General features: G+C 34.9%; 1 protein-coding gene across 3 annotated transcripts in view; it reads left to right on the top strand.

The window, feature by feature from the left end:
• Window positions 1–16988, top strand: part of CSMD3 (CUB and Sushi multiple domains 3) — an 873364-nt gene that overhangs the window by 398216 nt on the left and 458160 nt on the right. For all 3 annotated transcript variants that reach the window (XM_040979396.1, XM_040979397.1, XM_040979398.1), the window contains one exon: window positions 7165–7268. In XM_040979396.1, the coding sequence (XP_040835330.1) occupies window positions 7165–7268 (104 nt within the window). The remainder of the gene's footprint in view (window positions 1–7164; window positions 7269–16988) is intronic.

Here is a 16988-nt window from a genome sequence, read left to right on the forward strand (position 1 = left end):
TTCAAGCAGACCTTTCTTGACAAAAGGGAGATTGTTAAAGGTGATATCCTTTTATTTCTCACCCTCCTGACCTAGTCATATATTTAATAGCAGTTTTGACTGTTCCTAACCTTTACAAATCTTACTGGTTTCCTTATTGAAATGTTTTCTTCACTTAAGCTATTTGTTTAAACGCCATTATTGTAGGCATGCACAATGAATAGGTATCTGATATTTAACAAAATCAATAACTTACTTTCCCTGATTTGATGATCTCATCTCTATTCTTGCAACTTCCTGTGTGCTCATATCTTGAAGTACTCAGCCTAGGTATTATGTGTATTTTGTTTATGTCTTGCTTTCACATTAAATTGTGACTTTCAAGGATTGGAAAGCATATTAAGAAAGTACTGTTATTGGATATGACATTAGTTATTTGACATGGAGTTATTTTTAAATTTCTGCATTTTAATTTATATATGCATTGTGTACTCTGTATTTCCACCACATGTAGGAAAAAGAGTTATTAATGTTAGAGTAACTTTTCATCCAAATGTAATGCAGGAAAAGAGGATGTTTTAATATCATAAAATATGGTAGGGAAACTCTTCTTTTTAATAATGCAGTTGCCCAAAAGAGAACCCCACTCTCAAGATGCACTGTGAACAGAAGAAAATATTTGTTTTGATTAATTTAACTTAGTGTATAAAGGACAGTTGAGGATATATTGTTTTACAAACCAAGTTTTTAATGTAATTCATATTTCAACATTAGAACATTGATTATAAACTTTCTTTTATGTGTAAAGAATTGCCCAAAATAATATTTAGGAACAGAGATGTGTCTTTAATTCTGGGCTTTTCTTGTGTCTTAGTCACATTGTCCTGCCTCAGTAATGAGTATTACTGTCTATTAATATTAGAGTATGTTAACTTGTTTAGTTAGACACCATCAAAGGATAATTTGAATGCTGTACTAATTATATGTGTAAAAAATGCCTGTTGCAAGAATCAGCTACTAAAAGAATAATAAGAAATGTCTTCAACTCCAAGACCTATTTTGAAATGTTTTAAAAGGTTTATTTGTTTACTTGAATGTCAGAGTTACAGAGATAAAAGAAAAGACAGAGATCTTCCATATGCTAATTCATTCTCCAAATGTGGCTACATTGACTGGGGCTAAACCAGTCTCGATCCAGTAGCCAGAAGAATGACTGGAAAGGCATAAATAGTGTCTGCCAGAATCTTGTCCTTTGGCAATCAAATATCCATCCAGCCATATCCTTTTTCCTCTTCATTTGCTTTGAAAATGTCTAAAAGAAGCATATGTTTTATCTTCATTAATATATAATACCCCCAATCTCCGATACTTAGTGCTTGGAAGGACAAGCCAAGAAACTCTGTGACATATTTGCTTCTCAATTACAACCAAATATGCTTATTGTCTGAAGACTTGTGACCAAGAGAGATGCTAGTTACCACACCCAGTATGCAGTGAAAGGGAACAAAGATGATAGCTTCCATGAAACTCCCATTCTGAAGGAAAGAAAGCAAAGCTGCATAGTGGTCCATAGTGTGCACAACTGTATCATATTTTCCTGGGAAAAAAAGGTGAATACCAACTTCTCTGGAGATAGAATACATTTCATGATAAGCCTGGAATGTAGAAGAGTCTATTTCATTCCTTTATAGTTTTACCTTGATATAAGATTCTGCAGCTTTTGGATCCCACTGCTAGCAAGATTTTTCTCCCTTGTTGTACAATGTTTCTCTAAATTTTCAGTACAACCACTTATTCCTCTGAAATGAGATGTATCTTTTATCAGCCTGTGCCAGAATTCACAATCTGTTTTTTAAATGAAATGCATAAGATACATGGTTGACTGATATTCAAATAAAGTCTCCTAGGCTACACTTTGGATACAATGAATAGTAAGCAATATACAATAAGATACTTTTGTGAAGAATTCTATGCATTCTACCAAGACTCATGCTTTCCAAGGAAAAAAATATCTGTTCAAACCTGGCAGGAAAAAAAATTAAGGCATAAACATGCACTGTATATACTTTAGGAAGCAAAATAAAACAATGCAGGTATTGTTCTAAGCCCTGTGGTTCACTCAAAATAAACATTTGCCATTAAAAATGCATTGGTATGAAGTATTAAGTGGAACTCTCCACTATTTCCTAAATACAAGGATTAACAAGTCATGTTCTAAACTGTGTGTTGTACACAAAGTAAAAATTAAAACACATAGATTCTTTACCAGTTATAACAAAGTACATATGAAAACTCTTTATTTTAAAGGTTTTTTTTTTTATTTGAAAGGCACAGCAACAGAGATAGAGATGGATAAATAGACATATAGAGATTGACAGAGGAGAGGCGTAAAACTCCATTCTCTGGTTCACTCACTAATGGGCGAAACAGTCTGGGTTAGGCTAGTCTAATCCCCAAATCCAGGAACTCTGTGTTGGTCTCCCACATGGGTGTCAAGGAACTAGACATGGAGTTGTCTGCTGCATTTACACGCAAGTTAGAAGGAGCTGATGAGAAGTCGCACAGCATTTAGTATCTAGTGTCATTTAGAGATTTAACACCTTAGGAAAGGCAATGGTTGAAATTAGTAATAATTTTAATTGACTTCACTAGTAGCTTAAAATGTTTAACATAACTGTCAATAAATAGAATACTATAAATATAATGAAATCAAGGTTCCTACAATGACAGCCTAGGCAATAGCTTATATAGAAAAAAGTCAATACAATTATAAATTATTTAACTGTTTTAAAGCATATTTAATTATTCTAGTTTCTTTGGTCCTGTGTTGCAAAAGCAATGCTTTGCTTGCCTGTCTCTCTTAACTCTCAGTAGTTCAGGACAAATAAAATACGAGAAATGGATGATGTACTTTTTGATGCTAATCTGCATTATTTTCTTCTACTAAATTTTCCAGCGCTGCTAGCAGTTTAACTTGTAGGGGTGTCATTAATATCACAATGATGACCACTTGTTGATTTTTTATATTACTATCTTATTTCATTTTCATATTATATAAAACTAAAAAGAAGAAAAATTTGGTTACTTTAGATATTATAGAAGGAACCATAAAGAGGGGCAATTTTACAACAATCCTCTCATGCTACTTGCAATTTAATGCTTATAAAAGATTTGCTTATCTACATTTCCTGTCTACATTTCATTGATTTTTCTATTCAAAAATCTCACTTTACTATTTTACAGCTTGATAAGAAGGGCTAGAAAAAGATACACACAAGGCAAATAGAAATAAAAAATGAAGAGTAGCTGTCCTGATATCAGATAAAACTGACGTTTAATCAAAAACTGTGTAAGAGATAAAAAGGGGCATTATTTTTTGCTAAAAGTTTAACAAGAAGTTATAAAAACCATAACACAAGACCTGCCAGATGTATGCTGGAGATATTAATATCCCTAAAAGTAGAGAAGAGGAAAAATTCCAATACATCATAGTTGAAATGCACTGTTGAGCAAGTAGAGCTAATAGACATTTATAGGACATTCAACCTAAAGGCGACACAGTGCATTGTTCACATCAGAACATGGAATATTTTCTATATAAGGCCACAGATGAAATCTCAGTAAATTTAGAAAGATTAAAGTGATTCCATATATTTTTAGACAACCAAGAAATAAATTAGTGATCAACAATAAGAACAATAGGGCATTTATAATCATATGTAATTTAAAAGCGTATTACTGAATGATCAAGAAATCATTGAAGAAATTAATATAGAAGTCAAAAGCCTTCTTGAAATAAAAATGACAATACAATAAATCAAAATGTATAGTATACAATAAAAGCAATGTTAAAAGGAACAGTCATATTATTAAATCTTTCATTAAACTAAAGAAAAAAAACTCCTGTAAATGGTCTAATAATACATCTCAAAGACTTAGAAAAATAAATACAAACAAAACTCCCAATCAGCAACAGTAAAGAAATAATAAGAATCAGAGCAGGAAATAAGAAAATAAAGTATCAATAAAATGGAAATTTCGATTTAAAAAAGATTTATTTTTATTGCAAAGTCATATATATACATACATATACATACACACACATATATATATATAGAGAGAGATGAATATCTTCTGTTTGATGACTCACTCCCTAAGTGACTGCAACTGCTGGAGCTAAGGTGACCTAGAGCCAGGAACCAGGAACTTCCTCCAGGTCTCCCAGGCAGGTGCAGGGTTCCAAAGCTTTGGGCCATCCTCTACTGCTTTCCCATGCCACAAGCAGGGATATGGATGGGAACCAAGACTGCTGGGATTAGAACCTGCACCCATATGGGATCCCAGTGTGTGCAAGGCAAGCACTTTAGCCGCTAGGCCACAGCACTGAGATTGGAAACTTAGATTTTTAAGAAGATAAACAAAATAGACAAATGTTTAGCCAATTAACAATGAAACGAAGAGAAGAATAAGAGAAAAAACTCAAATAAAACTAGAGGTACAAAAGGAGGCACTGCAAACAATATTGCAGAAATGGAAAGTTTCATAAGAAACTATGAAAACTGTAACTAATGAAAATTTCAGGGAAATTGCTAAATTCTTGGATACATGAAAGCTAATAAGATTAAATCAAGAAGATGTTGACACTCTAAACAGACCCATAGCTACCAGTGGAATTTAAGACATCTTTACAAGTGTCCCATCAAAGAAGTCCAGGACTCGATGGCTTTCCTATGGAATTCTAATTTGAAGAACTAATTCCAATACTTTTTAAACTGTTCTGAAACACTGAAGAGGATGCAACTACAAAACTTATATATGGGGCCCAGCGCGGTGGCGCAAGTGGTTAAGGTCCTCACCTTGCAGGACCAGGATCCCATATGGGCGCCAGTTCTATCCAGGCAGCCCCGCTTCCCTTCCAGCTCCCTGCCTGTGGCCCGGGAAAGCAGTCGAGGACGGCCCAAAGCTTTGGGACCCTGCACCCATGTGGGAGACCCGGAAGAGGCTCCTGGCTTCGGATTGGCATAGCATCAGCCATTGCGCTGACTTGGGGAGTGAATCATCAGACGGAAGATCTTCCTCTCTGTCTCTCCTCTCTGTATATTCGCCTTTCCAATAAAAATAATAAAAAATAAATCTTTAAAAACTTATATATGACGTTTGCATCACTCCCTCATCCCCCTAGCAAGAAACCAAAAAGAAAACTGCAAACCAGTTTTCTTGATAAACATATGTACAAAATTCTCAGCAAAAACATTGGCCAACCGATATTATACCACATAAAAGGATCATAAATTTTGATCTAGTGGGAATGTAAGAGTAGTTTAACATTTTCAAAATAAAAAAAGCCATAAATCATACTGGCAAAATGAATAGCAAAAAAGATGTGTTCATCTCAATAGGTTCAATATAGTACTTGATCATACTCATCACCTTTTCATAATTTAAAAAAGAAAAAAATACTCCAAAGTCAGGTACAGAAGGAACATACCTCAAACGTATGAAGCTTATTTGTGGGAGACCAGCAAGCACTATAATACTGAATGGAAAAACTGAAAACAGCTTCCCTTAGATCTGGAAAATACAAAGGCGCCCACTTTGAGCACTCCTGCTCAGTGTGGCGATGGAAGAAGTATCAGGAGCAATCAGGGAGATGAAGAAGTAAAGGACATAGAATTTAAGAAAGAGGAAGTCACCATGTCTATTTTCAAATGACATGATGTTGTACATGGAAAAATCTAAAACCTTTTAGAACTGAAAGCCATTTCAGTAAAGTTACAGGTTTCAAACTAAGCTTGAGAAAGGAATCCAATTCACTATATCCACACACACACAAAACATATATTTAGGAATGAACTGAATCGAAAATTGGAAGATATCTAGAATAAAATTATGTGATTTTGATGAGATTAATCAGCGAAGTTGCACAAAACCAGAAAAAACATGCTTATACTACCTAAATCAAGCTACAGATTCATGCTATCCCTAGCAAAATATTATTCACAGGAGCAAACGTTAAGGAATAAACGAAGGTGTCCATTGTTACATAAATGGATAAAGAAAATGTAATACGGGGCCAGTGGTGTGGCTCAGCAAGTTGATCCTCCACCTTCAAGTGCTAGGATCCTATCTGGGTACCCATTTATGTCTTGGCTGCTGCACTTCCCATCTAGCTCCCTACCCAATGCCTGGGAAACTAGCCGAGGATGGCCTATGCTTTTGGGACCCTGCATCCCTGTGGGAAACCTGCAAGAAGCTCCTGCCTCCTGGTTTCACAACCGGGGTTGGAAGATATTTATCTCTTTCTCCTTATTTCTGTTAAAAAATTAAAAATATTCCTTTGAAATACTTTTTTTAAAAAGTCTCTCTAAAGATGGACTGTCAATGAAACTGTTTACTATATATTGACCATAAGATACTGGACTCTCTATCATTGTCTATACCTGCAATAATGGACATATGAATGTGTATGAAGAACTATACTGTAATATTAACTTTAAAATAAATAAATAAATATATTTCTTTTAAATTTGCCTCAAAAACTCAAGAGAAGACAGGGAAATAATATAGAAAGGGAGAGAAGAGGAGAAGTAAGGAAAAATGGAAGAGGATAGAAAGAAAGGGGGGAGTGGTGGGAAGGAAGGAAATATCATAGTATTAATATAATTGTATCTATGTATTACATTACATCTATTTTTACATTAATATTATATTAATATGCAAAACTATTATTTAAAAATGCATAATAATAGCATGCCCTGTTTCTCTAAGTTCACTTCATAAAAAATGTATGCAGTTGTGTGAAAAGCCATCACATTGTCCAAGTACCCATACTTTTATAAAGCCATATTAAAGTAGATTGACATTGGTCATGCTTCAACTGCTTGAAATAAGGATATTCTATACAGACAAGCCATGCTATTTCATTATAAACTTAATAGATGAGGTATAATACAGCATATAAAAAATCAGGCATTGGTGTACAGACTGGTCTTTAGGAATACTCTGAAATTGTTTGCTGCCATAATATGAAATTCATGTAATATGAAATTTATGTATAAATAAATGTATTTGGGTTTTGTGAATTTGAGTGCACAAAACTTGCTCTCATTTTTCAGCTTACTCTCCTTTTGTTTTTATTATATCATGCAAGATATTCAAGATACATTTTTTTCTTTTTGTTGCCAGGTTATCCAGATAAATTTTGAAGAATTTGATTTGGAGATTGGTTATGACACCTTGACCATTGGTGATGGAGGTGAAGTAGGAGACCCTAGGACAGTGCTTCAAGTGTAAGTTCTTAATTTTTCATTTTTGACTAGCCTATCAGATGTTTGTTTAATTTTATTGTCAAATCACCTTCTTTCCTTGAATCCCTCCCATTATCACCAATAGAAGTAAGATATTTCAATTATTAACACTAACCTAAAATCTGTTAGTCTTTCACCTTTCTTATTTCCTTTGGCATTGTGTAACAAAAATTCACTGAACAGATAGATTACTTCTAAACAACAAAATGTGGTTTGGGCTCAGTGCCGTGACCTAGCGATTAAAGTCCTTGCCTTGAATGCGTCAGGATCCCATATGGGCACCAGTTCTAATCTCGACAGCCCCGCTTCGCATCCAGCTCCCTGCTTGTGGCCTGGGAAAGCAGTCAAGGATGGCCCAAGGACTTGGGACCCTGCACCCACGTGGGGGACCCGGAAGAAGATTCTGGCTCCTGGCTTTGGATCAGCGTTGCAGACACATAGAAAGTCAATCTTGGATGGAAGATTTTTCCTCTCTTTCTCTCTCTCTCTCCTTCTCTCTGTAAATATGACATTCCAATAAAAAGAAATAAATCTTAAAAACAAAGTTGAAATCAGGATCTTGAACCCACATGGGGGCCTGGAGGAAGTTCCTGGCTCTTGGCTTCGGGTCTGCACAGCACCGGCCCTTGTGTTCGCTTGGGAAGTGAATCATCAATCTTCCTCTCTGTCCTGCCTCCTCCCTGTATATCTGACTTTTCAATGAAAAAAAAAATGAAATAAATCTTAAAAAAATGTGGTTTTACTTTATTCTGCCTTGCTCTGCTCTAAAATGGCCATTCTCAAAATGGGATCTCTCTGCATCATTAATTCACAACAGTTACCAATTATTGTTCAAAATATAGATTTCTGGACCCCATACCCAACCTACTGAATCAGAATTCCTGGAATGTAAACTCAGCAATCTATATTTTAGCTGACTCACCATATGGTTTTTTTAAACACTGAAGTTTGAGAGCTACTGATATAAATTAAAAAAAAAATTCTAAATTTATTTTTTAAATATTTATTTATTCATTCATTTTAAAAAGAATGTTTTTAGTGGAAAGACAGATTTACAAAGAGAAAGAGAAACAAAGAAAGACCTTCCGTCCACTGGGTCACTCCTAAAGTAGCCTCAACAGCTAGAGCTGAAATGATCTGAAGCTAGGAGCCAGGAACCTCCTCCAAGTCTCCCATTTGGGTGCTTTGGGCCATCCTCTACTGCTTTCTCAGGTCACAAAAATGAAGCCGGAAGGGAAGTGGATTAGTTGGGACACAAACCGGCACCCATATGCAATCCTGGTGCATGCAATGCAAGGATTAACTAGGCCATCATAGTAGGCCACACATTTTCTAAATTATTTTAAGCATAAACAAATCCTAGAAATAATGCCTTTATCATGTGATTTTTAATTATATAAATGAACTAAAATAACCTGATCTTATGTTTTTAATTTAACATGAAAATGTCCTAGTATTATGTTTCCAGATTCTTACACTAAAGTTAATTTTAAGCTCATAGTAACTACCAGTGTATCATAGATTCCAATATTATGTATGTGGATGATTATCATTCCAGGAAAGATAAATAAAACAAAACATCTGCATTTATCACTTTCCTCATGAACTGATTTTATAGTTTATGTTTATTTATTTTAGAAGCACAGAGGAGGCAGATAGAGATCTCATTTCTTGGTTCTCTTCAAAAATGCCCAAAGTAAGGAATCAGAAACTTAACTCAGGAGTCCCACATGGTAGGCCAGAGACCAAACACTTGCACTGTCACTTCTCTCTGATGGGCTCTGCTGTAACACAGAAGTTGAACTTCAGTTTCTAATACTTCAAGGCTTAAAAATTATCAGCATTTTGACATTGTATTGAGCCTGGCATTATCACATTCTGTTGATGTCTTCTAGAAATACTGCACTGTTCCTACTTAATATCTTCTTGAATTTATATCTGTTTTCATTATATTTAAGATTATATTAGAAATTAGCAAAGAGCTGATACAAGCATTAAAAATGTTTTATCGATATTATCGAATAGTGTTTTTTATATTTTATTTTGTGAAAGACTTGCTAGTTTATTTGAAAGAATTACAAGTAAAGACGAAAGAGAGAGAGAAAGAGAGAGAGAGAGTTATCTTACATGTAGTGGTTCACTCTTCAGATGACTGTAACCACCAGGACTGGGCCAGGTAGAAGCCAGTAGCCAGAGATTTATCCAGGTCTCCCATGTGGGTGGAAGTGTGGGAGAACTAAGGGGAAATAATTGAATGTGTTCCAACAGTTGAAGGCTAGCAATCCATAGACACGCAGCTGTACTCATTCATTCATTTTAAGTGTTTGAGAGGTAGGGGGAAGATGCAAGATATATAGATACATATATACTGATACATAAAAACCTAGAAATTTACAATATATGGAATAACTTTCCGAGTAACCACAATAATCAAAGTTGGACCATGCCGAAATCTAGAGCCCAGAAGTCTATTCAGATGTCTCTCTTGTGGGTGATGGGGACTCAGGTGCTTAAACCATCACCTGCTGCTTCACACGGTGAAGGTTAGCACACACAGGGTTGTGTCTTTTTGTGTTTACTTCTCAAAATTTATAATGAAAGTATGACAGAAATGTTTCCTATACTGTTTCAGATAATTTCTAGATAATACCTCTATATTTTTAGGTCTTTATATATAAAATGTAATTATTGATTATACAAAAACAAAACTCTACCTTAAGCAACTATATGTGCATGCTGCAATCCACTTTCTTCAAATCTCATAGTTTTAAAACTCCAAATATTCTCATTCAATTGCTTCAAAAAATGAAGTTTTGTTAATGTTTTCATCATTCTTTTAAAAATATCTATTATTAAGTACATATGACACCCCGTATTCCTTCCTGTATTAGAGGCCAGAGAGATATGAATATTAAAAATTTTATACTTAAATTAATGAGATCAATAACACATAGTAAATGCATGGGTAATGAACTGAAAATAATAAGCCTACAAATGATATTTTGAGAAAGGCAGTGTCAAATTTGGATGGACAATAAAGGACCAAAGAAAAGAATGAACATGTTACTGGGAGGTATCCTTATTTCTTAAGTAAAGGTCAAACAAGAGTGGCATTATTTATAATATGGAATACACATTTCTTTTCTGCTCCTATTAGAGTAAAACAGTATTAAATCTCTTCTAATTTCATTTTGCTGTTGTCAGATAGTCCTTGGTTTGTAGAGCACATGTGATTCATTATTTATTATATAGTTCTCATTCTGGGGAGTTACAGTAATTTTGTTTTTTTTTTTAAAGATTTATTTATTTATTGCAAAGTCAGATATACAGAGAGGAGGAGAGATAGAGAGGAAGATCTTCCGTCTGATGAATCACTCCCCAAGTAAGCACAACGGCCGGTGCTGTGCTGATCTGGAGCCAGGATCCAGGAACTTCTTCTGGGTCTCCCACTCAGGTGCAGGGTCCCAAGGCTTTGGGCCATCCTCAGCTGCTTTCCCAGGCCACAAGCAGGGAGCTGGATGGGAGGTGGAGCTGCCAGGATTAGGACCAGTGCCCATATGGGATCCCAAAGTGTTCAAGGCGAGGACATTAGCCGCTAGGCGACGCTTCCGGGCCCAAGTTACAATAATTTTGTAAAACATTGTTGACTTGTAACCTTCAGTATTTCTGTCTTTAGTATATGTTTCTCAAGCTTATTTTTCTCTCTCAAAAGACAGATTCATTTTGAAAATATCAATCATATATTTGAATAACTGAACAGAACTTGCTCATGCCACCTTATAGACATCTTCAAATATAAGCTGGCTAACCAGGTAACAGAGATTTCATAGACTTTGAATTAGATCAAAACTTGCTTTGAACTCTAAGGCACTTTGATAAGAGATCTTACTGGACATTTATCCACAAAAGAAGCTGATGCAACCTTGAATGAAACTGACTTAGCTTTGTTCCTCCTGCACAGTCATATAAGTACCACGCGCTAACCAATTGCGCGACTGGAGCTGATTTATCTTTGTTAGTAAGTTTAATTTTTTCAGTGGCAACCCTACCCATGGATTTGCAAAGGATAGAGCAAAAAGTGTACATTAAAAGTCACACATCAAGTATCTATTTATTTCTTATGAATTATTTATCAAATCGATAACTGTTAAACATAACCAGCCTCACCATCTTATCTCATCAAATGTACTTTTATATTGATCTGAAATGCTACGTTTTTTACTTTTCTTTTTCTTTTTTGATGTTTGAAGACATTACAAAGTCAAGCTGGATCTCCAGGCTGCACAGACCAACTTCCTGTTTCAGGCTCAGATACATTCTGCATCACATAGGTGGACACCTCAGCTTGGACACTAACCATGTTTACATTGCCCTGTGTGTAGCCCATGTGGCCTTGAAGTTCACAGGAGGGGTGTGTGTGGGACTACCTGGCCATGTGGCGTTAGAAAGGAGACTCATGCTATCTTAGCAACTAGGAATTCCAGGGACATGCATTCTAGTGTGTTCCCTAATAGTACCTCTCAAGCAAAGAAGTGAAAGAAATGTATTTTAGTTCCAATTTGTTTTGAACTGGTATTTGTGTAATGTGAAAGAAAAAAGAATCCTAAAAGAAAAAATGGTATAAAACATGAATAGATAGAAATTTGCCACTTTTATAAATTGTGAAATTCACTCAATATAGAATTAATCTTTCAAATTTCTATAGCAATTTTGAAGGTTACTCCCAATTCCTCTATTTATATGTTCTGGAGTTTTACTTGAAAATATATGAGAGGTGCAGGTTCCCACCATGCAGGCACAGGCATGAGCAATGCTAACGTGGAAGAAAGGGAGAGCAGGATCTCTCCAGGGGATAAAAATCAAGGAGCAAGTCCATCTTGCCCACATGTAGAAACAGGATTATCTATATAACTTTGCAGTTATAGATAAGTTATATAGATGAGTTAGCTATATAACTTTTCTAGATGTGTTTGAAAGCTATACTTAGAAAAAATTTTACATGAAATTGTCCTTCATTTAAACATTTTAATTAGCAGTATGTTTATTCATCGAAGGTATCTTTTTGGTTTTTCTTTCATGTTTTCTTGAGCCTCATACATGTTCGAGAGGCTTGCTTTTAGGGGCAAAAATATTTCTGAGTTCTTTTTTTTTGTTTTTTTTTTTTTTGAGATGTATTTATTTTTATTGGAAAGGCAGGTTAACAGAAAGGAGATGCAGAAAGATGTTCTGTCTGCTGACTCACTCCCCAAGTGGCCAAACCAGCCTGGTTTGAGCCAATCCAAAGCCAGGGGCTAGGGATTCTTCTCCCAGGAGCCAGGAGCCAGGAGCCAGGATCTCCCATGCTGTTGCAGGTTCCTAAGGCTTTGGGCTGTCCTTGACTGCTTTGGTGGGCCACAAATAGGGAGCTAGATGGGAAGTAGGGCTGCCGGGATTAGAACCAGCACCCACATGGGATCCTGGTAGGTTCGAGGCGAGGACATCGAACCTGCTCTATGCTATTACACTGGGCCCTAATAAAATTTTTATAAAGAATTATTTTTCGTGAAGCTTGAAGTGTGTTGCTTTATACTTCAGTGACTTCAAAATAATTAAAGTGTGCTATAGTTACTCATCTTGAGGCTTTGACTCCAAAGAAATTTTCTTATTAGCTGCAGCAATGAAATTATTTAATAAGGGATAAGAGCACTATAATTAGATAGCATGTCTAGTGATGTGTTTCTCTATGTGTTTATTAAAGATACCTGAAATAAATTTGACTTGCCAGTTTAAACTCACAGTTCAGATGCACATTGCTTCTGTTATTTGTTACATCATATCAATTCCCTTTTTATATTCTCTGACTCTTTCACTCCATATCTGTGCCTTACTCATTTTCATTCTGATGGAGTTACATGAGGTCATTCTTTTTTCAACTTTGAAAGATCCTTTTTCATTTCTGACAACTTCATGATGGTTTAATACCAGTGTCAATGGATGTTAGAACATGAACTTGGCCATTTATTGTTAATCCAGGTGATATATTTGAGCTGTCACACTATCATCTTTCAAGGACTGTCAAAATAACTATTTTAACCTTTCACAGACTATTTTCCAAGTGCTATGTTCACACTTACATCTAGATTCGTCTGACTGACAAGGGGATGTATGTAATTTATTGGAGAGATATAGCAGTAACATAAGTACAGGTACTCTAGCGTCTCATTGCATATTCATGGAGAAAATGCTGAGTATTGGTTCAGTAATCTCATTGGGAGAGCAGAAGACTGCGAGGATTAGAAAGATATCCTTTCAGGCCAGTGGTAAGCTTTCTCACACAAGCACTACTGTGTTCTTTTTAATACTGTAAAGATTAAGTGCAAAATTGCAAAATGAAGGGTTGAAAATCACTTTGTAGCCTTACACTATTTCTAGAAATTTTGTGAATATGCACTGGTGGCATCTAACTTGAAAAAGCATCTTGTAGAACATGAAACGTGTTGGGTGGAACTTTCCAAACATACTTTATTCTGTTTTTTGAAAAGTCTGATTTCTTTTAAAAAGTTAGCACAATGGAAAATCTGATTTTCAGACACATGTTAGTATCAGCCAGCAACACTCTTCTTAGGAACTCTTCTTTGTATAAAAATTCCTACACATATTTGTTATTTCTGTGCTACTATGATTTGCTCAAATTTTTTCACTTATTTTGATATTTTAATGAGTAACATTCGGTTTTGATAGATGGAAAATATTTTTTCATAAAGCTTATCAATAGATTATTATTTTTGCTTAGAATTCATTGAGTCTTGTACTTTGACTAGCTACTTCATGTGCTGCATTCTTAGATAAATTCAATTTTCTATGACTACATCTCAGTATGTAAGTCTACTATTAATAAAGACAAAAAATCATGATAATTAGCTTCATATACATATGCTCTTAAATTAGTCAATGCATTAGTATTTCTGAAAGCTTATGTCCATATGGGAAGTAAATGTCACAATTACTGGCTACTCATCTAAATGAGCTAACATTTATATAATTTCATCATTTTAAAAACTCGATATTTACCCTTCTAGCATGCTGATCCACTTTCTGCATTGTTTGGATGTTCTGATTCAGGGTTACTTTGAAACTGCTTTTCCTGGCAGTAATCATCCATGGTGAATTGTATATACTCCAAAGTGAATATGTGCATCATTTGATAGTGCTGCATGAGGGCAAAGAATGTTCAGTGTTCTCCATCAAAAGCCAAAGTTACTTACTTGAATGAAACAAAAACATGATGGAACACGGTACTATAGTTGTTTCCCCTAATGGATACACCCACGTGTATTGAGTGATTACCAAAAACGAAAGGTATTTTGCCTAAGTGATTTTTAATAGATCTTGTTTTCTTTTCATACTCTATTTCAGTGCTTTAGGAAGATTTCTGATTGCATTCATTTGGGCTTTTCTGCTCTTATTCTATTGTTGAAGGACTAGGAAGATTAGGGTGCATTAAGAGCACTGAGTTGATTCAATCTGTAAATAAACATGTATTAAAGAAGTATAAAAGATGTAATTGGTAGGTTCAAAAGATGTACCTGATACAAATTAAAACTCTTTAAATAGTCTTGATAATGCTGTAAGAATTATCTAAGACACCTTATACCATGACTTGAAGACCCCAAAGCCTCCAGTGGAGTGATTTTGTGCAGCAAAGTTGGTATGGAATTCATTTAGCTTATTGAACAATTACATAAACACATGTAAATATAATATATACACCAATAACATCCATATATACATATATACACACATAATATATATGTGTAATTTATATGTATGTATATACACATATATAAAGTGTAAGAAAAAATTATGTTCAAGCATTTGAAAGAAAATGTTAAAGTTAAGTCGCTTTTGGGAGAGTTGTATTAATGTCTATTGCACCAGGAAAATAAAACTAATGTTTTCATTTGTACTTAAATAGTTTTCCTTTTTCTCTATTTCATAATGACAGTATAATTGTCACTATTTCCTATTGCTGTTTTTATTCTGGGCAGTGTGAAATATAAAGCAAATCCATAGTAAAATATGAAACAATACAATGATAAGCTGTATAATACTTAGGTTAATAAACCCAGTGTATTAACAGCAGAAGAACCAATGAGTCTAACAGTAATGAATGGTTACTGCATATGGACTAAAGTTATCCTTGAATCATATACCAATTAAAAAAAACTATCATGATATCTGTAGTGTGTTTACTATGTAATGATATACTTGAATAATATTGTTTTATATTTCCTTATAAAATTTACTAAGTTTAAGCCTAAGGAACAACTAGAAATATATTCTGATAATTTGAGGTTTTAACTAGCAATTTTTCTTAGAGAGCCAAAATATCTTTTTTCTTCTTAATTTTTATAAACTATTTTTGCATTTGTAAAAATATGGTTCTGTCCAGGGCCCAGCATGATAGCGTAGCAGTTAAAGTTCTCACCTCCCACACACTAGGATCCCATGTGGCCACTGGTTCTAATCCCGGCACCCCACTTCCCATCCAGCTCCCTGCCTGTGGCCTGGGAAAGCAGTTGAGGATGGCCCAAAGCCTTGGGACTCTGTACCCGTATGACAGACACAGAAGAAGCTCATGGCTTCTTGCTTTGGATCAGCACAGTTTCTGCCATTGCTTTCACTTGGATCATAAGTCATCTGACAGAAGATCTTCTTCAATGTCTCTCCTCTCTGTATATCTGCCTTTCCAATAAAAATACATGAATATGAATGTTTTATATATATATATAAAACATTATGTCCACTCATCATATTCTAAAGTTCTTTTGAAGGTAGAAAACACAACCTTTTTCACAGTTATTATCTAGTATCACAATAGGATACTGAAAAATTCTAAGCCCTTTAATTTTTGTAATTCAAAAGAATAGCTCCCATGATCTCTAGCGAGACATCATCTTACTTTTGTATGTACTAATTGTTTAAAGGATTGATTGAATATATGTAATATGAAAAGTATGAATCTCAGGTTTTTTTATTTTTATTTATTTATTTATTTTATTTTTTATTTTTTTTATTGTTGTTTACATTGTATTATGTGGTACAGTTTTATAGGCGCTGGGGACTCCCCCCACCCCTCCCCCCATGGTGGATTCCTCCTCCTTGTTGCATAACCATAGTTCAAGTTCAGTTGAGATTCATTCCTTGCAAACACATGCCTAGCTTAAAGTTCAGTGTCTTATTGTCCAGATAAGTTCAGTGGCCTCTTGGGGAGACCTTCTCTGGTCTGAAGGTAGGGCTAACAGAGTAAAGATCCGGTCAGTTAAAAGCCCCAACAAAATCTCAGTATCAATATACAACATTACGGAATTAATTGACATAGTATTGGGTAAACAATATGTTAAAAATAATGCAATTTCCATTCTTCGAAACATCTGGGCTGAGACAGTATCAATGACAGGTTCAAAAAATAACAAACAACCAAACAAAAAAATTACAGGTTAAATCAAGGCAAACATGTGGTATCTAACCTTTTGGGATTCGCTCATTTCCCTTAGCATTATAGTTTCCAGTTGGGCCCATTTAGCCACAAAGAACTGCATTTTGTTTTTTTTAATAGCTGAGTAATATTCCATGGAGTAGATGAACCAAAGCTTTCTCACACTAATATACAGTGTCTGGACAGACTCTAGTTTGGTGCACCAAAAATAGTAAGACATCAAT

Source organism: Ochotona curzoniae, unplaced genomic scaffold, assembly GCF_017591425.1.
Source record: "Ochotona curzoniae isolate NIBS_2020 unplaced genomic scaffold, NIBS_Ocur_1.0 contig_3190, whole genome shotgun sequence".
Classification (NCBI taxonomy): Eukaryota; Metazoa; Chordata; class Mammalia; order Lagomorpha; family Ochotonidae; genus Ochotona; species Ochotona curzoniae.